At 42.8% G+C, this 24,298-nt stretch overlaps 1 protein-coding gene across 2 annotated transcripts in view; it reads right to left on the bottom strand.

The window, feature by feature from the left end:
- TTBK2 (tau tubulin kinase 2) overlaps window positions 1–24,298 on the bottom strand; it is a 112,441-nt gene that overhangs the window by 23,023 nt on the left and 65,120 nt on the right. For both annotated transcript variants that reach the window (XM_040412380.1, XM_040412381.1), the window contains exons 4-9: window positions 21,343–21,416; window positions 19,834–19,974; window positions 17,405–17,509; window positions 5,427–5,492; window positions 3,614–3,706; window positions 2,364–2,489 (exon numbers count right to left, since the gene is read on the bottom strand). In XM_040412380.1, coding sequence (XP_040268314.1) covers window positions 2,364–2,489; window positions 3,614–3,706; window positions 5,427–5,492; window positions 17,405–17,509; window positions 19,834–19,974; window positions 21,343–21,416 — 605 coding nt within the window. The remainder of the gene's footprint in view (window positions 1–2,363; window positions 2,490–3,613; window positions 3,707–5,426; window positions 5,493–17,404; window positions 17,510–19,833; window positions 19,975–21,342; window positions 21,417–24,298) is intronic.

Below are 24,298 nucleotides of genomic sequence, written 5' to 3'. Positions count from 1 at the left end.
GGAAAAGCACAAGCAAGAGTCAGGCTGAAATTGCATCAAGCGCTTGACACTCTCTGTAAGCTAGGGAGCCGAGTTCTATATCACTGACCTTTCACCTAGGAATGGAAATGCGTTCAGTGAAACTCGCACCACTTTGCAAGTAAGTTCAGTTTTGTCTGCGATTGCGTTCAGTTGTTTCCGCGCGGGTGCAATGCGTTTTGATGCGTTTTTCACGCGCGTGATAAAAAAACTGAAGGTTTACAAACAACATCTCTTAGCAACCATCAGTGAAAAACGCATCGCACCCGCACTTGCTTGCAGATGCAATGCGTTTTTCACGCAGCCCCATTCACTTCTATGGGGCCAGGGGTGCGTGAAAAACGCAGAATATAGAACATGCTGCGATTTTTACACAACGCAGAAGTGATGCGTGAAAAACAACGCTCATGTACACAGACCCATTGAAATGAATGGGTCAGGATTCAGTGCGGGTGCTATGCGTTCACGTCACGCATTGCACCCACGCGGGAAAACTCGCTCGTGTGAAAGGGACCTAAGTGAACCATATCAGAGGAGGAAAATTCAATTAAGATGGCAACCAACCCATAAAAGGCCCATCATCTAAAACAGGCATACACAAGAGCATCTGCATTCTTTTATAATAGCCCATCCTGCACTTTACAGGCAAAACCTGCATTCTATAAGTCACTATGAGTCTGACACTGTCCTATCCAATCTTCTTAAGATCTATTGGGTTCTTGGCTTTATTTATACTCACGGACAAAAAATAATAATATATAGAAATCTTGAATTGCTGCAAAGCTCTGCATGCAATAATGTTTCAGGCAGATATGTAATTGATTACAGGTGTGGTCTAGTAAGACACTGGGTCTTGTGCCACAAGAGGCTGTAAAAATACTTCTCACGCTGCCCTATATAAAGGCTCTCAGAGGCTACTTTTGGGTACTGTACCTCTTAGTGACTGCTAGACATGCCTCTACAACGCACTCAAATACATTTGCCCAGTTCAGATACTCAGAGAGAAGCATTATTGGACTGAGGATGGTGGTTTTAACAAATTCTGACATAGTTAGGAGGTGTTGGGAGCAGTGGGTACATGAGGGCACAGATACATGGTGAACAGGCATTGGACGTCCCAAACAGACCACCATTAGATGGGATTATCTGATCTGCCGACAAGCATGGGCAACTCCACAGCTTTTTTGTTCACCATTCACACACTGGTGGCACCTTCAGTACACACCCATTTCTGCCCAAACCATTTGCAAGCAATTATCAAAAGGAAATTTGGTGTCACATTGCTCATTATTTGTCCTGCCATTGAACGCCAACCACCATTGCCTTCGTTTGCAGTGGTGTCGTTGAAGAGAAACCTGATTTGCTATAGACTGGAAGCTATCATCTTTAGCCACAAATCCAGGTTCTGTTTGGGATCAGACGATGGTCGGGTTTGAGTATGGAGGCCTGGTGTGGACAGCTTCAATCTTACCTTTGCTGTGGAGCGACACGCTACCCTAACTGCTGGTGTGACGATCTGAGGAGCCATCGCAAACGAAAGTCGGTCACCCCCTAGTAGTGATACGAGGGACAAGAACCGCTCAGCGATATGTGCAGGACATCCTTACGCCAACATGCGTTTCCTCTCAATGCAGGGCTTCCAAGTACCATTTTTGATCAAGATAATGCTCGCCCACGAACTGCAAGAGTTTCCCAGGATTGTCTCTGCCAGGCTGCAACACTCACCAAATTTATCGCCAATCCAGCATTTATGGGACCAGCTGTGATACCATTTTTTGTTTGAGTGTGCAGGATCTACAGACCCAGCTGCAACATCTGTGGGCAAATGTGCCACAGGATACCATGCAGAACTTGCATGCCTCCATCCATGCCCAACCGTATCTCATCCTGTATCCAGGCTACAGGCGGCCCAACAGGGTCCTAGAGCCTCCTTTCAATAGACTTATCCTTTCACTGTAAAATTATTGTCACTTACATATATCATCATTAAATTCACGCATAGAAAGTTTTGTTCCATTCCAACAACTCCTTCTTGGTGCATTTTTTTTTTTTTATCGAGTCTGTATCTTTTTTTATTTTTGCTTTTAAGAGAATGAGACAATATAAACCTATCTCAAAGTCAAACCCCAAAAATTTTTTACACTGCCCTATGGAGCCTATATCCAAACAAAGTTTGTTAGGTCCCAATACAGTTTACATGCGGAGATGTGGTGCCGACAGTAATCATTTTAAGACCCTCGTTTGGCAGCTTCCTTTTTTATTTTATTTTTTTACAAGGGGCCTTTAGTCCGGTAGGTCACACATACAAGCAGTGTATGTCCTTTTCTTAACAGTACATGCAATACCTGGTAATCTGGTTTTGTAATGTAGTCCAAGCTGCTGATGTGTTCAAGAAATAAATGAAATTCTGGAGGGAGATGCTTCAACATGAGACGATGTTCATAGCGCTCCTTAATGGAACCAACTTGTTCCTATGAAGAAAAACCTTCTGGTTAGGGTACTGAAGAGAACAAGGCTAAAACATCAGGTTCCTGCAGTGATGGGCGAGACACAAAGCAAAGGAACCATACTTTCATGTAGAAGTGAAGCATTTTGTATATATGTAAATGTATAACACCTGTGTAGACGGATCAATACGAAATATTATCCTTTACAATGGAAACCTTGAGCCAAAGTCTTAAAGGGGTTGTCCAGGACGTAAAAAAAAATTAGAGCCATTTACATTGACCCATGCTGCACCATGTTGTACTTTTCATAGCAGACTGCCTGGTATTGCAGTCTTGTCCCATTGTTAGCCCCTTTAAGATAAACATTATAGTAAGGCCTCATGCACACGACCGTTGTCCGCAAAACACAGATGGCGTCTGTGTGCGTTCCGCAATTTGCGGAACGGCACGGACAGCAATTAATATAACTGCTTATTCTAGTCCGCAAAACGCAGACAAGAATAGGACAGGTTATATTTTTTTTTTGCGGACCACGGAACGGAGCAACGGATGCAGACAGAACACGAAGTGCTGTCCGCATCTTTTGTGGCCCCATTGAAGTGAATGGGTCCGCATCTGAGCCGCCAAAACTGCGGACCAGAACAACGGCCGTGTGCATGAGGCCTAAAAGAGGTTTTCCTGCGATAGTAAACTCTTTACTTCTACCTAAAATAAAATAAAAAACATAAACCTCGATCTTTCCTCGCTGCTGTTCAGGTCCCCGGCAGCATCTCAGTCTACGGCTTGATTTAGTGATGTCACTATTTTCTACAACGCCACTGAAGTGACCTGTGATTGGCTGACCCATGCATGTGATCAGTACACCAGAGCGTAAAACAGATGCAGCGGGAAACACAGACTGCGGCAATGAGCGAACAGTGAGTGAAGCTAAAGATGGGTATATGGAGAATATCACCATATCAAAATGTTTTTTTATTATCCTGGAAAATCCAGTCAGGACCCAAATGAAGCGGAGGCTCGTAATCACAACTTCCAACAATCCTGTTTTTTTTTAGGTTTTTTGGTATTGCAAACGGATACAAATTTACACAGAAACGGTGTTTCGTGTTATTTTTGAGGTGGATAGATGACTCGGGTAGGAAACAAACCTTGTCTTTGATCTTCCTCCATGGAAGCTGGCCAACCACAAATTCAACCAGCATGTAGAAGAGGGACCAAAGGTCATCATGACGGCCCATCTCCTGTAAAAAAGAAACATAAACCCGTGGACAAAACTGAATGCAGTAACGACATCGAGATTACAGCTAAACATTTCATAATGCTGCCAATGCTGCAGTTCTGGATCCATTTAGCTTCTGCTCGCAGGTGCGTAAATTAAAGGTTACCAATTTACAAACAACTTGAGACTTCTTCATGAAACATGAGACATTTTCTTGATTAAGTTGCAAATCCAAATTTGGTACAGATGTCAGGGATTAACAGCCTTGTTAAAATGTCAGAGGAACGGATTTCACTTTTAGGCTACACGGTGATCTTGGCCGTGAAACTGTTTGCACAACCAAGGATCGCTGTGTTGCAGTGTAGCCCTAGAAATGTATGGGGTTGCAGCGCAACTCGCAAGCTGCTGGGACCCCTGATTCACAAAACAAATGGGGTCACGGTCTCGGCAGCTTGCAAATCGTGCTGCACTGCCACACAGCGTTCCTTGGTCGTGTGGCCTAAGATCGCTGTGCAGCCCCAGCCCCCTCCCCTAAAGACAAGCAGGAAGATGATCACTTGGGTCATGAGGCATCCCAAGGCCTAACTTAAAGGGGTTGTCCAAGTTAACTACAAATTTTCACTGAGGACAGTGATAGGCTGCAGCAGCAATGTGCCATATACCTCTACATCATTGCTGCAGCCACGTATGCAAAAATCAAGACCAAGACTGGCCTTGTGGCACTGAGAATGGATCGGGAGAAACAGCAGAGTATATAATGATTTTTTTATTTTTTTATTTTAAAGCACTGTGGCATGGGGGAAACTTGTAGTTCACTTGGACAAACCCTTTTCCCTGAAGCAAAAAAAATTTTATTAAAAGTTTTCAATTCGTACATATAGACATACATCAAATATACATTGACATAAACAAGTAAAGACCCAACTTGGGCACATTAATACACAAAGTACAAACTTAGAAGAGTGTAACCCCCCCCCCCCTCCCTAACCTGCACCGCGCCACATTGTCAGCTCATTTTTCAAGGACAGAAGACGTCCAGTGGGTAGTCCTGGCGTGCTCAACCATGGTCCCCATATAGACTCAAACTTCTTACTCATGCCTCTTTTAAAGTATACCCCCCTTTCTTGTCCAATTATCACATTCATACGTGCAATAAATTCCTCCTTAGCCGGTACTGTAGTGCTTATCCAGTATTTGGCTAATAATTTCCTAGCTTGGTACAGTGTTCTACTAATGCCAATATTGAGATCGGTTGTGAATTCGTCTTGTAACAAGCCCAACACACAAAGGATCTACCGGAAGTCTGATCCTGAACACCTGAAGAATAATATCGAACACTAGATTCCAAAAAGGACCTATGGCAGTGCTGAAGCAAAAATCTTTAACAGGGTCCTGACCTACTGTGGGCCATTTATAATACTGTTGTAGGTATGTGGCAGTGTGGGATTCATGCCTCCTCATGCACCAGGGGGTTCAGGTGCCACCTTTTTACTCACCGTAGCTATATTACTGTGTATATATTGATGGCCAGAACATGTCTAGTATGGATTATAGGTTATTGCTAAACATGTTTAAATATGGGTGAGAAAAAGGGCGGTCTATATAAAGGACTGAAGGGCACTGGCAGTAGAAAGGTCTTCCTGGCACAGTTTTTTTCTACCACAGTACATATATATATATATATATACACACACACACACACACACATACAGTACATTGGGTCCATGCTCATGTCTACTCACCCTGTTCCTATGTGCATTGACAGATGCATACCGTACAGTCCCACGAAATCCAGCAACAGCTCGAGGCTGAGAAAGAAAATGTATAATAGAATTAAAATCAAGCGCAACAATATTGAAAGATTTCTGGATCCCGTGTACAATTAAAGTGATGATTGAACAAGTGACATGTCTCATCATGGCATCTTGCATGAGAATTCATATTAGAAAATAATGTTAAACAGTCCTTCCAATAAGACCACTCATAGGTGTAGTCTGCTCTCTGCAAGACCACACTTTGTACACATTCGCACCTTCACCATCAACTACTTTCTTCCAGGGCATCATCCCTGGACCAGGAGGCAGAGAGAGTAGGGGACCAGGGCGCAACACTCTTTAACAGTTTAATTATTTTCACCTGGAATACCGCTTCATTACATAAGGGTGATATCAGTACTTGTAGAATAGGAAGATAGTACAGGAAAGAAGCTGTGCGACAGCTAGTGAAGTTAGCACCAACCTGGACACACTGATCTCACATTCAGTATATAATACTGGGAGGTACAGATCCTCAGGAGAAAGGTCTACAACCAGGAGCAGGTTAGAAACTGAATGGAAGGGGTCTGAAAAGTCATTGAAAAATGAAGATTGCAGACTCATACTTCATGCAACCTTTTTAACTGAGGGTAAGCACCAACACGTACTGTAAAATCATTTTTTCCAATATTATAGCGATTACGTATGTGCTCTTCTGGTTAAATATCTGCACACAGCTCGCCTTGGTGCATTCTGGGAAGTGTAACCTTTACAGCATGCACTATACCATGCACTAGGTGAGCACAACTGTCTCCCTGCCATTAGGGCTCACAGCATGCTTGTTGACTGTTTCTAACGACAATAGGAAAAATATTCAATGCTGCTTTGTACCAAAATACAGACAATAATACAAGCTGTAACTTAGGATCAATGAACATATGTAATAAAGTGTGTTCACATCACTGCTTTGTTGTCCGTTCTTCTGATCTATCAGAAAAATAATAAAAAAATAAATAAAATAAAACGTATCTTTGAGAATTTGTAGAGCTCATTTTGTAGCCGTCAGAGATCTGTTATTTCAGATGGGAGTCCTGCAAACAAAATGGTGATGTGAACCTGGCCTAAGGGTACTTTCACACTTGTGTTAAACTCTTCAGGTATTGAGTTCCGTCCTAGGGGCGGAATAGTTTTATCCTAATGCATTCTGAGTGGAGAGCAATCCGTTCAGCATGCATCAGGATGTCTTCAGTTCAGTCACTGTACGGTTTTTGGACGGAGAAAATACTGCAGCACTTGCCGGAATGCCGGATCCGGCATTATTTTCCATTGAAATGCATTAAAGCCGGATCCAGCCCCAAGTGTTCTGGAAAAACGGATCCGGTTTGAAAAAGATAAATACCGGATCCGTTTTTCCGGATGACAACCGGAGAGTGTCCGGTATTGCAATGCATTTGTGAACACGGATCTGCATCCGGATCAGTCTACAAATGGTATCAGTTTGCATACAGATTGCCGGACTGCCTGCCGGAATCCAGCAACGCAAGGGTGAAAGTACCCTTACTCAACTTTTCATGCACAGTACGTCAATACGTGACCTGTAAAAAGGTGAACATATGTCTTAGTGGGGTTTTCTGAGATTCCGATATTGATGATCTATCTTCAGGATAAGTCATCAATATCACATTGGTGGTGGTCCAACCACCGGCATCCCCAGTCGAGGAGCTGTTTAAAGAGGCCGTGGCGCTATGGTGAGCGCTTGGACCCTTTCCCCAGGCCATGTGATGTCACGTTCATCGGTCACATGGCCTAGGTGCAGCTCAGTCCCTATCAAATGAATGGGGCTGAACTGCAATACCAAGTACGGCCGCTATACAATGGACGGCGCTATGCTTAGTCTTGGATATTGGCCCCCTCCAAGGTGTCAGACTCCCACCGATCTGATACTGGATGACCTATCCTGAGCATAGGTCATCAAGAAAAACCCCCTTAAGAATTCGCAGTAGCATCGCAACATAAACATCTATAGCTAAACATATATTTGTGCAGACATAAGAACATTGACATCGCACTAGATATTTCCATCGCTTCCCTCCACCCACATCACACAGGCAGACATGGGTTGCATGACAGCAAGTCTCAGCGGTCGCGCATCCGGAAAAAAACATTTCTGCACCTTGTCAGCAGCTTGCTGTCACTGCATTATTTAGAGCCATGATTTGGCTGTAGAAAGTCAAAGGTAAGTTGCACAAGACTTGCATTGTGGCCTATGAGAGCTAATGTGAGCGTGACCTGCAACCAAACATTCCAGCAGTGGTGGTTGTTCTGCACTTGTCACATCGCAGTCGCGGCAATTCGCTTACTGCATCACAACCCCCATTGACAATCATGAGAAGTGTTGTCACGTGATCTTCATATCGCAGGACACATGTCACCGTGTAGCTCCAGCCTCAGAAGATCTGCCTGTAAGACTTCCAAATTACAAGAGAACTATGGAGACTGTCGTTGCACTAAGTAATTAAGTCTGATATGAAACTTAAGACGCCAAGCATGTTAATTCATAATTAATTACCGTATATACTGTAGTATTTGGCGAACTTCCAAATAGGAACTGCTGTTGCTGGCATACAGGAGAACTATGCTAATCAGAAACCCATAGGATGTTGTGTGGAGAGACGGGAGGGGGAGGAGCTGGCAGAGGTGCACAGAGCGGATTGGGCCCACCCTCAGTGCACTTAAAGGGAATCTGTCAGATCAATGCCCCCTCAAACTAGCATAAGCACTAGCATTGTATTATGTCATTTTTATCTTCATACTCACTTGCATTCTGACGCTTTTCTCTAACAAAGCAGCAGTAAAATGCTCCTGTGGACTCCAGTGCTCACACACACAATGGAAAGAAGTGCTGCATGCAATCCTTTTTTTTTTTTTCGTCTAAAAAAAACGGATGTCAGACGGAAATGGCTGAAACGGATACCAAATGTGCACAACTGATGAACAGGATCTGTTTATTCTTTATTTTCCTGTTCTTCTGACGAATGATGATGGTGATGTGAACTCTCCCTTATGGGTGGGACAGGAGGTCAGTTTCTCTATTCATTCCTATGCCAACCTCAATGTTAGGCCTCTTGCACACAAACGTGTGCTGCCCGTACCCGTGCTGCGGACCGCAAATTGTGGTCCGCAATGCATGAGCACCGACTGTGGGCCAGCCACATGCAGATCGCGACCCCAATTACTTGAATGGGGTCCGCTATCCATCCGTTCCGCAAAAAGATAGGACAAGTTCTCCGTAGTGCTTCTGTTCCGTGGTTCCGTTCCGTTCTGCACTACATCTCCGGATTTCCGGACCCATTTAAGTGATCCGCGATACGGAATAAACATGGCCGGTATCCTGTGTATTGCGGACCCGCCGTATGCGGGACGCAATACGGCCACGGGGGACACACGGGCGTATGCAAGAGGCCTCCGTCTCATAGGGATGAATAAAGAAACTGACTTACTGCCCACACATAAGATGCGGTGTCAGCTGGAGAGTCAGAGTGTTGGTAAATGGAGCGCTTCTTTAACATTACACTCCTCCTAACCCACCTTCTGGCCTTTATTCTCCTTAGCTTCCTTCTTCTCTCTACTGTTATATTTTCTTGACTAAAGCGGATAACATTCAGTGAATATAAAACCAAAAGATACAGACTGAGCAGCACAGCTCCGTCCAAGGTGCAGAGGAGATCTGGTTGTTAATCCAGTGGTCCACAGCATACAGTAGGTAAGAAATCCAACGCATCACAAAAAGATCCAGAGCATGCGGCACTCATCATAAAAAACTCTCTCTCGTTATTAATCCATTAAAATACCAGTGCCTGCTGCTGGCCTGTATCACATCCTATACCGCTTGTATTTTAATGGATTGATAAAAAGAAAAAGGTTTTTTATGGCGAGGGCCACATGCTCAGGATCTTTTTTGTGATGTAAGTTGGATTTCTTACATACTGTATGCTGAGCACCACCGGATTAACAACCAGATATCCTAGGCGCCTTGGAGTCTAGTGACGGCCATACGTTAGCTCAGCTGTGGCGGTCACTCTGTAACCTTTGGTTTTATATTCACTATCTGAATGTTGCTGCATGCTCTGGATCTTTTTTGTGATGAACATCCAGATAGTGATCACAAGACATCAAGCAGGGGTGTAACTAGAAATATCTGGGCCCCACAGCAAATTTTTGTACGGAATCCCCTCCCCACCTCCGCAACCTCCAAGGTCGCCCTATCAGACGCACTCTGTCCGTTTTCCTACAGTGTCATTGTATCATACTGTTGAGGGGGCCCTGACAAAATCTTTTAGTCCTCCTCCTGGGTGGGCCCCTTCTCAGTTTAGGCCCCAAAGCAGCCGCTTCCCCGATAGCTACGCCCCTGACATCAAGTAACCTCTATGGGAGAACAGGGGCCCCGTGCAGTTGACAGCCCTAGTGACTACTCTCTCAATGGATTTATAGGGCAGTCTACAGCTACTACTACTTACCTGCAAGAGAACGAAGCACTCAGGAGGTCCCCAGATATCTACACACACCTAGGTAGGTATATGGACTCTTGAAGAGCGCCATTTCCTGGGTTTGATATGTTTTTATAACAGAGTGAAAATGACTACGACTTTCTGGAATGACTTCTGCTAGGCAGGAAGACATATAGTAGTGCGTTGTCTATGACCTGGCCTCAACTCCTTCATCACACCAAGCATGAGACATTTCAACCATGAAAATATGAAAACCTAATTCAGATAATCTGATCAACCGAGATTATGTCCGTTTAGTTTGTTACCAACCAGGATGGTGACAGATTCGCTACGGGCTGCGCACGACCGACGGCTAGGTCTAAATAAAACACGGCATGTTCACGAATGGTGAGATGTTTTGACACACGACAAATGCTGCATCCACACTATGGGCTCTGAGCATATGTAGCACACAGGGATGATATTTTCTGTGCTGACATCGCCCCCACGCACGCATCTCTTTGGCTTCCTACATCGTGGCTGCACCCGAGGACCCACAGACATGCCGATACAGACAACATGCAGCCATGAATAATGCTCGTCACGTACGGCACAGCAGGTCCTGTATCTGCAATCATGTCAGTATTGGACAAGGCAGAGATGAAGGAACGAGGGAGTTTACTGGAAGCTCATCTGACAGCACAAAGGAGAATACAGTTGCAAGAAAAAGTATGTGAACCCTTTGGAATGATAAGAATTTCTGCACAAATTGGTCATAAAATGTGATCTGATCTTCATCTAAGTCACAACAATAGACAATCACAGTCTGCTTAAACTAATAACACACAAAGAATTAAATGTTACCATGTTTTTATTGAACACACCATGTAAACATTCACAGTGCAGGTGGAAAAAGCATGTGAACCCCTAGACTAATGACATCTCCAAGAGCTAATTGGAGTGAGGTGTCAGCCAACTGGAGTCCAATCAATGAGATGAGATTGGAGGTGTTGGTTACAGCTGCCCTATAAAAAACACACACCAGTTCTGGGTTTGCTTTTCACAAGAGGCATTGCCTGATGTGAATGATGACTCGCACAAAAGAGCTCTCAGAAGACCTACGATTAAGAATTGTTGACTTGCATAAAGCTGGAAAGGGTTATAAAAGTATCTCCAAATGCCTTGCTGTTCATCAGTCCACGGTAAGACAAATTGTCTATAAATGGAGAAAGTTCTCCCTAGGAGAGGCCGTCCTGTAAAGATGACTGCAAGAGCACAGTGCAGACTGCTCAATGAGGTGAAGAAGAATCCTAGAGTGTCAGCTAAAGACTTACAAAAGTCTCTGGCATATGCTAACATCCCTGTTAGCGAATCTACGATACGTAAAACACTAAACAAGAATGAATTTCATGGGAGGATACCACAGAGGAAGCCACTGCTGTCCAAAAAAAACATTGCTGCACATTTACAGTTTGCACAAGAGCACCTGGATGTCCCACAGCAGTACTGGCAAAATATTCTGTGGACAGATGAAACCAAACATCAAAACCTCATCCCAACTGTGAAGAATGGTGGTGGGGTCATCATGGTTTGGGGCTGCTTTGCTGCGTCAGGGCCTGGACGGATTGCTATCATTGAAGGAAAAATGAATTCCCAAGTTTATCAAGACATTTTGCAGGAGAACTTAAGGCCATCTGTCCACCAGCTGAAGCTCAACCGAACAGGGGTTTTGCAACAGGACAATGACCCAAAAGCATAAAAGTAAATCAACAACAGAAGAAAATACGCCTTCTGGAGTGGCCCAGTCAGAGTCCTGACCTCAACCCGATTGAGATGCTGTGGCGATTCACACCAGACATCCCAAGAATACTGCTGAACTGAAACAGTTATGTAAAGAGGAATGGTCAAGAATTACTCCTGACCGTTGTGCAAATCTGATCTGCAACTACAGGAAACGTTTGGTTGAAGTTATTGCTGCCAAAAGAGGTTCAACCAGTTATTAAATCCAAGGGTTCACATACTTTTTCCACCTGCACTGTGAATGTTTACATGGTGTTCAATAAAAACATGGTAACATTTAATTCTTTGTGTGTTATTAGTTTAAAGGGAACCTGTCACCGGGATTTTGTGTATAGAGCTGAGGACATGGGTTGCTAGATGGCCGCTAGTAACCTGAGATGAGTCCTGTATGTGAGATGAGTCGGGGACAGGACTCCTCTCAGGTGAATTTGCATATGTATCAAATCGTTTTTTTTACACAATAAAAGCACACAGAGCTATGGGGAATGGATATTGCGGATGTGCTAGCGGCCATCTAGCAACCCATGTCCTCAGCTCTATACACAAAATCCCGGTGACAGGTTCCCTTTAAGCAGACTGTGATTGTCTATTGTTGTGACTTAGATGAAGATCAGATCACATTTTATGACCAATTTGTGCAGAAATGAAATCCATATTATTCCAAAGGGTTCACATACTTTTTCTTGCAACTGTATATGCTAACAACTTTCTTATTTTTAAAACATAGAAAATTACCAAAATAATAAAAATAATCCCAGCAATTTCTCTCTTAAAGGGGTTGTGTCATCTCATACATTGGAGGTATATCACTAGGATATGTCCCAAAAATCTGATAACTGCAGGTCCCACCTCTGGGATCCGCACCGATCTCCAGAATGGAGCCCACAAAGTGATGGAGCGCACCCGCCATTCATTTCTATAGCAGTGATGAAAATAGTCGAGCACGCACATAGCTTTTTTTTGGAAGTCCTATAGAAATTAAATGGGAAGCACATTGCGCAAGAGCAGCCACTGCTCCATTCACTTCTATAAGGCTTATACAAATAGCCAAGCCAGCTCTCGCCTATTTTCGGCAGTCCTATGGAAATTAATAGAGGGCGACCGCGCAGTCCGCTTTCCATCACTTTGCAGGCTTCGTTCTAGAGGTGGGGACCGCACCTATCAGACATTGGGGTCATATCCTAGCAATACGATTCCAATGTATGAGATGACACAACCCCTTTAAGGCTCAAGAGTAATGTTTCCACAGGACACTGCAGATTTTTTTATCTTAGAGTTCTAGTTTACAGCAACAGCAAAGCAGAGAAATCTTATAAATCTCATCCACGTGATAAGTAAAAAAAAAATAATAAAAAAACGGTGAAAACTTTTTTTAAAAGGAGTTCCCTGGGCTACAGATACTGACGGCCTATCCTCCAGAAGTATGTCAATTCTCAGGTGGTGTGTCCTTTCTGCTGCAGATCTTTCCCTGTAACTACCACAGCTTCTAACAGAACACATGGCTGGTAACAACTGAAGATTGAAGCGCGTGCGACCACCTCATTGAGGTGGACAAGAAATAAGGAAAAGAACAAACAGCAGGTGGAGCTATACAGAGACATTTTATGGACTAGCTCAGTGGCCATACCAAGCATTTAAATACACAAGTATTCCGATCCAGGTGCTGGTATGAAAACTGTAGGATATTTTTCATGGTACGACCCCTTTTAAACTAGATTAGGAGGAATTAGATTAAAATAGATTAGGAAAGAAATTAATCTATGAAGTGAAATTTAATAAGTCTATTTTTTTTTTTAACTTCATTTAGCAAATCGGTGCTGTACGGAGCCTAAAGAAAGGCTGCGAGCCCCCACCGTTCTGCGCTTCTCCACCATCGCAGATCATTAGTGGCTCCGCGGCAGAGGCCAGGTGCCTGGATGCAAATCCAGTTATGACTTCTGCCAGCGAGTGATGCAAATCTGTTCTGCAACAAATCAAATTCTCCTCTCTCATCTAGAACAAGGCTAACATGATTACAAAGCCACTATGGCCTATGGAGACACAAGCTGCAGCCCGGCAACAGAAGAACTATGTAATAAGGCTTTGTTAGTACTGGAGACAGTCCTGTGGCAAGAAGCAGCTCATTTGGCCGGCTCCGACATCTGCTCTCTTTGGAGTAGGAATTCTGTAAGATTCAATAATCTAGTGTTGCCTAGGATTGGTAAAACCGAAAAAAAAAAAAACAAGACCTACCCATCAGTGACCTAGATTTTCCTTGCATACGAATGAATCATCACATCTCTGGCCAGACATAAACACGCTAGTTCTCGTTGTGCATTTTGGGGGGAATTTATTTACCCACAGGCACAGACACCCCACAGATATGGAAATTTTTGCAGGCATCTCTTAAAGGGGTTGTGCCACTAATACTATTCTACAGTTTTCAAACCAGCACTTGGATCTGAACACTTTTGTAATTGCATTTAATTAAACATTTAGCATAGCCACTGAGCTATTCAATAAAATGTCTCTGTATAGCGCCACCTGCTGTTTGTTCTATTCCTTATTTCTTGTCCATCTCACTTTGGTGGTCGCACGTGCTCAATTAAAATCTTCAACTGTCACCAGCCATATCTTCTGTTAGCTGACCGAACACTGACTGTGTGAATAAGGCTTTACAGGCAGGATTTCAGTGACCGATATCACCTTCGGTATAGATAACACATAATCCACTATTCGCAATAGGTGATATCACAGCTTGTCTACTCCCTCCTGACCTCTGCAGAGGTCACATGCCTAGAATAATCTCCGACAGAAGTCAATGAGGTCCCCTCCGGTCCATTGTGCCTAGGGTCCGTGGTGGCTGCTGTAATGCTGTTAAGAATAGCTCAGGCAAGATGGCTGCCCCCATATTCATGTTCAGAAAATTGAATAAAAAAATAAAAAATACAATCAGAAAATTAAAACAGATTAGAGAATATCTGGTGTAACTATCTGGTTTTAATTGGAAGAAACAATTCTGAGGGACACATTTCCTTTAAAGGTATGGGGGAGCGGGTGTACTCTGCCTTATGTAAAAGTGGTCAGTCACAGTGCCAGAAAAGCGTTAATAAAATGCACGTACAACGCAAACATAAGTTACACCTGAGTAGATATAACTGGGTTACAGTGACTCTACAGACCTAGACCTACAGTGTCGGTGCACTCTCCAACACAGCCACTGTCGATATAAATAAAATAATACATTATAAATGTATTGGAGGGCACTCAGTTATCTGGTGTTGCACAGAATACTCGAATGTACATTGATCTACAAATATTTATTAGCAAAGGTATAAACTAAAATAAAAGTAAAGATAGTAAAAAAAGCTAAAAATTAATGTATAAAACATATATAGTAATGATTCACAACCTCGCGGATAAAGGCAATGACTAGGGATGAGCGAATTGACTTTGGATGAATCATCCAAAGTCGATTCGCATGAAACTTTGGTCCAATACTGTACGGAGCGAGCGCTCAGTCCAGTATTAGAATTTATTGCCTCAGATGAGCCGAACTTATTACTTCACGAAGTCTTGCGTGACGTCGCGTAGTAACTTCATAGATTAATTTTTACTGTAAAAAAAATATTAATAAAAAATATTTCCCGAACTGGGACATTTATGTATGAAATTATTTTTAGAGCAATCCAGTCCATGTTTTGGCCGTATGGCCATTGCAAAAACCACTGCCCCCTAATTAAGAAATTACCTTTTAAAAGGAATTAAGAAAATGTCCACTGCACACCACTGAAGAAGCAGCTAGACGCTCCGAAACGCGTCTGGCGCGTTCCCCTAAGCAGCGGATAGAAGAGGGCGATACTCTAACCCTGCCTCTCTACAACATTGCAGCTGTAATTTTGGTCTTATGTGGCAGATCATTGTGGCGCAACAGCAACGATCCATATGAGCTGCGTTCACGCTGACCTTCAGTAGCCAAGGAATTCCAGTCAAGCCGCACACACACCGCCCCCTCGCTGCCGATTCAAGCAATAGCTCCCTAACACGTGGGACGCTGACAGAGTACAGCGGCCATTCAAACTCAGCCACACTTTGGACGCGACGGTACACGGATCGGTAATGTAGACAACAAGCATATTATAGAATATTTGACACAGTCCTGACCTCAGTATCTGAGGAAAGGGATTTAGGAGTATTTATTTCAGAAGACTTAAAAGGTGGGAAGACAATGTAATAGAGCAGCACGAAATGCCAGCAGAATGCTTGGATGTATAGGGAGAGGTATAAGCAGTAGAAAGAGTGAAGTGCTTATGCCGCTGTACAGAACACTGGTGAGACCTCACTTGGAGTATTGTGCGCAGTACTGGAGGCCATATCTCCAGAAGGATATAGATACTCTAGAGAGAGTTCAGAGAAGAGCTACTAAACTGGTACATGGATTGCAGGATAAAACTTACCAGGAAAGGTTAAAGGACCTTAATATGTATAGCTTGGAAGAAAGAAGAGACAGAGGGGATATGATAGAAACTTTTAAATACATAAAGGGAATCAACTCGGTAAAGGAAGAGAGCATATTTAAAAGAAGAAAAACTACCACAAGAGGACACCGTTTTAAATTAGAGGGGCAAAGGTTTAAAAGTAATATAAGGAAGTATTACTTTACTGAGAGAGTAGTGGATGCATGGAATAGCCTTCCTGCAGAAGTGGTAGCTGCAAATACAGTGAAGGAGTTTAAGCATGCATGGGATAGGCATAAGGCTATCCTTCATATAAGATAGGGCCAGGGGCTATCCATAGTATTCAGTATATTGGGCAGACTAGATGGGCCAAATGGTTCTTATCTGCCGACACATTCTATGTTTCTATGTTTCTATGTTTCTATAAGCGATCTATTTACTACCAAGAACAGTTGCTACAATTAATATAAACCATTTAAGTGACATTGTGTTGCTATTACCATAGAGGAGCCATCATCTACCTTCATACGGTATAAAAAACACTTACCAGTGGGAATATAATATCACAACACCTATCAGTGAGACTATTAGTCCAATACAAGGCGTTATTGATGCCAGATGGGACATTTTGCCAATATACACCAGCTTCACTAACAGCTAAGTGTTTTATCTAACCGAGCCATTATTGTCAGATTGGACATTTTATCGCATACCAGTCGTATAAATAATTAAGGAATTCTGCCTATCAACATCCAAAAATACCACTGTATGAGATATTATTTAATCCATAATAGACGTTTGATATTTGATTATTGCTATTCTATTATTAGCTATAAAAGCACTAAGTATGTTGTTTTATTATTTAATCCTTATAACAGCGCATTTGTGTTTTCAATAATTTTTCCCCCCGCCTATTATTAAGGGCACTAAGGTGGTTAGTTGTATGCCGACTCAACACCTCACAGCATAATAGGTCATTGCCTTTAGCTGCAAGGTTGTGAATCATTACTACCGTATATATATGTTTTATACATGAATTTTTAGCTTTTTTACTAGCTTTACTTTTATTTTAGTTTATACCTTTGGTAATAAATATTTATACTTATAATACTTATATTCAAGTATTCTGTGCAACAGCAGATAACTCAGTGCCCTCCAATACATTTACAATAAAGAAGAAAGTGCTATAAACAACTATTACGCTGCATCCAGTCTCAGGATATCTTCCAGACTCCAGACTTACCGGCCGAACTTCTCCACAGGAGTTTGTAAACTGCCTCGCTAGCCCAAAATCCAGCATGTAACACTTCCGACAGGTACTGGGAAACCGGCCCATCGCAAAATTGGACTGTGGGGAAAGGTAAGGAGGAAGCATTGAATGGTGATGAGCTGCCATTTGGTCACGTAGAAGAAAAGCAAAGTGCAACTTTACGAGCCACTATGAATAATATCACGTCCTGCTTAATGCAGGCTGCCATTTATAGCAGAGTACAGGCTAACCACAACCTCCTGAGCCAGGACTGCAGGAGAGGCGAGTACAATTCATTCTGCTATCTTCAGAAGGAACATGCCACTGGTAATCGCTGCAATTTAAATACACATAAGCTATCATAAAAATATATTCTTAAAGGGGTATTTACGTCTCATAAAGTGATGGCATATCGCTAGGAAATGCAAAGGCTTTATGATTGGTGGGAGTAGGGACTATAAGTCCCCGACCGAGAAAGCAATCAGCGCTGCAGCCCCTTCACAGTCTTTTCTTGCATAGCAATACCCTGGCCTCCTGTTTTGGGGAGCTGCCCAACAGCTCCATTTATGTAAATGGGCCAGATGCAGTCCCCCCCGTACAGCCAGGTGGTCAGGGGTGTCGCTGTGCAGGAAATATCAGTGCACATGTCACTACACTGATCAGCACTGCGGCCCCTTCATTCTCCAGATCTCTTGGGGTCTCAAAAGTCAAATCCCCATCTATCATAAAGCGACATATCCTAGCCATAACTTGATAAAGATGGACCTACCACTTTCAAGAATAGACAAAGCAGCTGAAAAAGTTGTAAGTATACAATGCCCTAGTGCAGTGATGGGCAAACTGCGGCTCTCCAGCTGTTGTAAAACTACAAATGCCATCATGCCCTGATAGCTCTAGGCAGACTGGACATACTGGGAGCAGTTTGCCCATCCCTGCCCTGGTGCAATCAAATGGTTCTATTTTCAGAGCCAATTAAACAGTAATTGCAGTCTTTTTTTTCTAATGAACAGCATGTACGGAATTTGTAAGCCAATTGTTGCTGAACATACAAAACTGTATATATTTTGTCACAGATTCATTTTTGCTCTGCTGAGCTTTATCCATTTTTATAAGCGACACCGTATTGTGCAGATTAACACCAGAACTGACCATTCCGATGAAGTGGAGCATTAACCGGAGCTATGCAATTATCCAAACAACGCTGACACAACAGTTCAATGATCATCGCTGTAGGAAGTATGTACGTAAAATACCATTTTCCAAATTGTAGCAAGGCTCTTATTTGTAATGTTCCTCTATTTTGCCTTTAATCCTCATAAATAAGTTGTTTTTTTTTGAGACTTTAATACTGGTAAGATAGGTCATCGGTATCTGATCGGTGGGGATCTGACTCCCAGGACCCCCGCCGATCAGCTGTTTGAGAAGGCACCGGTGCTCACAGTAGCGCGCGCGGCCTTCTCTCAGCTTTTCCTAGGTCAGTGGTGTCACGTTCATCGGTCACGTGGCCTAGGAGCAGCTCAGCCCCATATAAGTGAATGGGGCTGAGCTGCGATACCAAACACAACGGACGGAGCTGTGTTTGGTAAGCACGGAGAAGGCCGCGGCGCTCAGAGGAACACTGCTGCCTTCTAAACAGCTGATCGGTGGGGCTCCTGTGTGTCGGACCACCCCCACGATAAGATAATGAGGACTTATCCAGGAATAGGTAATGAGTATATAAGTCTTAGAAAACCCTTTTAAAGGGGGTTAGCACAAATTTACTATTCAAGTGATAATCACCTCAGAACTTCCTAAATAATAATAATAATAATAACAGATATCCCTACCAACAAGTCATTCAATGATATCGATAGGACTTTGTATTACAAAAAAATAACTCACAAAAAAAAAATAATAATCACTTGACCTACGATGAGTAGCGAGTTCGCCCATGGACCGATATATGGAAATATTTTTATGGACAAGTGATTTTTTTAGCAAGTTTTTTTTATTTTTATTGCAAAGACCTATCAATATTACCGAGTATATATTGGGGGGATATATTGTTTAGGAAGTTCCGAGGTGATTATACCTTGTGTTAAATTTTTCCGAAGAGTGTGGAAGATGATAGCTTGGGATTTTTGGGTAAGCGCTACTGTAACACGATTGTTATTGATGGTCTATCTTTACGACAGGCCATGAATATCATACTGGTTGGGGTTCAACTCCCAGTAAGAGGCCGATCAGCTGTTTTCAGGTGTTGCGGTGGCCGGCAGCGGTGCTCCCATTCACAGCAGCTCCTGAAAACAGCCGATTAGCAGGAAAGCCGTGAGGTGGATACCACTGATCTGATATTGATGACCTATCTCAAGGATAGGTCATCAAGAGTAAACTCTCACAAAACCTCTTTGATATATTTTATTTATAGATTAGGTTGTACTCACTGGTTTGATATCTCTGTGTAAGAAGCCCACAGAATGAATGCTCTCAACAGCTTCCAAGATCTGTCGCCCAAGTCGTAGCATGGTGCTGACGGAGAAGGTACCTCTGGATTGGCTACGTCGGAGATCTGCCAAATTTCGACCCTAAAGAGGTGAGAGACCATTGATTTACATTGTCATGTATTTCTTTACCTGTCCTAAGGAAGTACATGTGGGGATGCTATTTGTATAAATGAATATACAATGTAGTATTTTCTATGCTTTTTGCTTCTAATAGTTCTGCTCTTTGTTAGTAATTCTCTGCTCTGGCAAATAGGGGGGTTCTCAAGTAGGGGATCCCCTTTATGATGTCCATAAGAGGACCTATCAAATTTTTAGAGAAGTGAAACTAGTAGCATATATTAACAGCAGCCTCTTCAGTGTTTCAGGTGTGTTTTTTTTTCCTTTTCTTCTAGACCCACCTCCCAGAAATCAGAGTCAATCATCTTGGCCCCTCATAATAAAGAACCATCTCATGGGTGGTCTCCGTGGATCAATGTCACCGAAACTTCAACTCAGCCATACACACTGAGCAATGGAGACTGCCCCACCTGACAATTCACTAGTGATGGTGAAAATGACGGTACCAACTGCAAGCAGACGGGTACCGGAACCAGTGGAGAGGCACTGTAAACGTATGCCGCCCGATTCAGTTCTGTGAGCACGTCGGCACATCCCTGAGGAAGCCGTACTGGAATGAAACCGGTCAAGTATAATGGTGCTACAGGTTGTACTCTTTTCATAACATATAGAAGTCAAACCATGTAAGAACAAGAAAATAAATAATAAGAGAATAGTAAGAAGGTGGAGAAAAAAAAAAAAAAAAGAGGGGAAGATAAGAAGAAGAAGTGCATTGTACTATGATACATAATTACTTAAATGAAAGGCTAGCTAGTAGTAGACGCGGATGGGCATGGGCATACCCGGAACGCTCCACACTGAAGCATGGCAATGCAATACTTGGGCTACTTTCACACTGGCGTTTTGGCTTTCCGTTTGTGATCTGTTCAGGGCTCTCGCAGGCGGTCCAAAACGGATCAGTTTTGCACTAATGCATTCTGAATGGAAAAGGATCCGCTCAGAAGGCATCAGTTTGCCTCCGTTCAGTCTCCATTCCGCTCTGGAGGCGGACACCAAAACGCTGCCTGCAGCGTTTTGGTGTCCGCCTGACGAAACTGAGCCAAACCGATCCTGACACACAAATGTAAGTTAATGGGGACGGATCCGTTTTCTCTGACAGAATATGGCACAATAGAAAACGGATCTGTCTCCCATTGACTTTCAATGGAGTTCATGACGGATCTGTCTTGGCTATGTTACAGATAATACAAACTGATCCGTTCATGATGGATGCATGCGGGTGTATTATTGTAACGGATCCATTTTTGCAGATCCATGACGGATCCGCCCAAAACGAGAGTGTGAAAGTAGTCTTACTATCCTGCACAACTCTGTGTAAATGATAAAACGTACCTGTAACTGCATGACCACATAATTAAATCGATCGTTCCTTCCGCATCCGATGAAACGGCATACATGATCTTTACCTAACAAAGAGAACAGAATCCATCACTTAAATGACTTGGACATTGTCCGTGAAAACATACAGCCTTTGATGGGAGGAGGTTTCATGTCATTAGCAAAAAGTTCTGCTTTCTAATCTGTCCAGAATCAGCACCATTATTGGACGCTTTAATGCCATTCGTTTGGGGCTAAGCTGCCATACATGCCTATGGACAAGAGTGAAGCAGTTTCTAGGGGAAAACGGCAGATCCTCTTTTTAAATCTCAATTTTTTTACGACTTAAAATTAGATACTGATAAATAGTTTGTAATCAGTTTCTTGTTTCTGAATGTGGATTTTTTTATATTCCATTTTCTGTACGTGGGAGCAGCCATCTTGCCTGAGCTGCTGTTAACAGCATTTAGAGAGATAGGACCAGAGAAACTTGTAGACCTGAAAGGCTCATGGACTTCTATGGGAGAGTGTATTGGATATGCTCCGTGACCTGTGCAAAAATCATTTTGCAGTGAGGGGGAGGAGGCGAGTTGAAACCATCAGGATCCTATGTTATCTATATATAGGAGTGTCTTGAGCGGTTTTATGCAGATCAGGTTAAGGATCCAAACATTCACCACATTCCTATATAAATACAGCCACAGTGGATCAGTGTTAGTATTGCTGGGAGTCATGGGATCTAATCCGACCTGTCAATTATTTTTAATTATTTTTTTTTAATTCCGACCCTTGACCTCATTCTATGAAGTCATTTCTTTTTCCTGTTTTATAATGTATATAAATCTCCCATGTTTGTGGTAACTGTATTATGGCCTGATAAAGGCATTGGTTTAGTGCCGAAACACGTTGTCACTAGGGAGGAGCAAACTTGTGTTCGGGTTATCTAAGAATTCCGTTATGGATTCTGCTACCACGTGCCCTAAGTTATGGTCCATGGTAGCCAAATCCATAACAGAATTCTTAGATAACACGAACCTTGTACGCCGAACTTGAAAACAGAAGTTCGCTCAACACTAGTTGTCACCAATAAAGCTTTTATCTTGAACCCTGGCAGCAAGATCCTGTTCGATTCCACTGGCGGGGCTGTTCCAATTCCTTGTTTCTTCTTCTCATCGGATCAGCACGGCTTTCGATGAAGGTGCAGCAGCCAGCCACACGTGGTATGCACCACATTGCCTTTATTATAGTTGTGCCTAATTAGCTCAACCGCTCCATGTGAGCCTCCATCTGTTTGAGTTTCATATTTCATCATTCCTATTGGCAATACTACTTATGGTGCCCTGTGTATGATTTTTTTCTTCTCCGCTTTTCCTGGATAACCCTTGCTGATCTCAGTTGTGACATACTATGACATCAGGGGTCATCAAGTGATTTAAAAAAATACTATATATTTTGGGGGGTATGGGAGGAAGTCTGCATAAACACGGCTAGAACATGCAAACTCTGTGCCGATATTGCCTTTGGTAAAGATTCAAACCAAGGACCCCAACGCTGCAAGTCAAAAGTGGTTAACACGGAGCCACCGTGCCCTGCCCCCTCTGGAAAATAAAGATATATATCATGTGGCACACACAACATCGTGCAACTCATAAAAATTCCTTTTAGATCTGTCTCCTGTCATTTAAAATCTTTATTGCTTTTCCCGTCCTCGGTGATGGTTTCAGGATGCATCACTGCAGCGTGCTTCATGAAGAACGCTCAATGCTCCAGACGCAAAATGAGGACCATTTAATTGCAGACATAAAGGTTTCTGACGGCGGCCTTGGATGCTATAAAAACCGAGCAGATGACGCTGCATCTCGTGTACCGTATTTGGTTTTCTCTGCAAAACAATGCTAGTAAATAACTAGGACCATGATAAAATATATTATGGACATGAGGGGTAAATCTATAATGATATTCTATTACTGTGGAGTCCGTTAGTACTGTAGCCCTGATAATGCATCAACGGTCAGAACATGAAGACTTTTTAAAAGGAGTAAATATCTCCCCCATTCTGGACACTTTTCTACGAGACCATCTTCTGCTCTGGAAGACCTGGCGTGTTGACAAATTACACAGACATCCCATTGATTTCAGTGAACAATGTGTAATACCTCACTTCCTCTACAGTGGCGCTGTAGAAAAACTGGACACTTACTGCCTATTCCCCCACAGATTACAGCAGCGGATTAAGTGAAATTTCTGGCACATAATGTCACAAGTTTTAGACCTTTTTGTGCCAAAATAAATTATCACTGGACAAGGAGGAAAGAGTTAGCGAAAAAGGTGCAATTCAGTGGAAAGGGGCTTTGTTTAATATGTGACAACGTGCGCCGAAATATCACCAGAATTTTGCAACAAAGAAATCCGAATCAATAGTTGGTATAAAGTTAGACAAAAGGATCTGGACCCGCACCACATTTATTATCCTGTGTCATCCACTGTGGTACATTTGGAGCATCTTTAGTTTACATTGTCTACATTTTAGAAAGGAGTAGTAAGTCTGACTTGTGAACTTTACAGGTTAACTAAAAGCAATGCCGAAATTTACGTATCAAGGATTTAGAGACAAAGGGGGTGATTTATTAAGACCGGGGTTTTAGACGCCGGTCTCAATAACCCCTTCACTGGCGGTGGATCCCCTGAAGTTATGTAGAGGCGCTGATTCAGAACATTTTCTATGTCTACAACAAGCATAGAAAATTATAAATGATAAGGGCCTGCCAGCCCGCCTACGCCATGCCCCCTTTTTTAGACCTGGCATTAAAGTGGGGAAAAGTCACTGATTGCTGCGCAAATAACCTTTGCGCCACAATCTGCAACAGATATACGCCAGAAAACTAGAGTATATCTGACAGTAAATGACCGCCCAACTGCCTGAATAAAAAGAATGTTAAAAATATATAACTTTATTGTATCTTATATTAAA

This window comes from Bufo bufo, chromosome 11 (genome assembly GCF_905171765.1).
Source record: "Bufo bufo chromosome 11, aBufBuf1.1, whole genome shotgun sequence".
Lineage (NCBI taxonomy): Eukaryota > Metazoa > Chordata > Amphibia > Anura > Bufonidae > Bufo > Bufo bufo.
The sequence above is the reverse complement of the archived record's forward strand: the minus strand, read 5'-3'. Positions and strand labels throughout refer to the sequence as shown.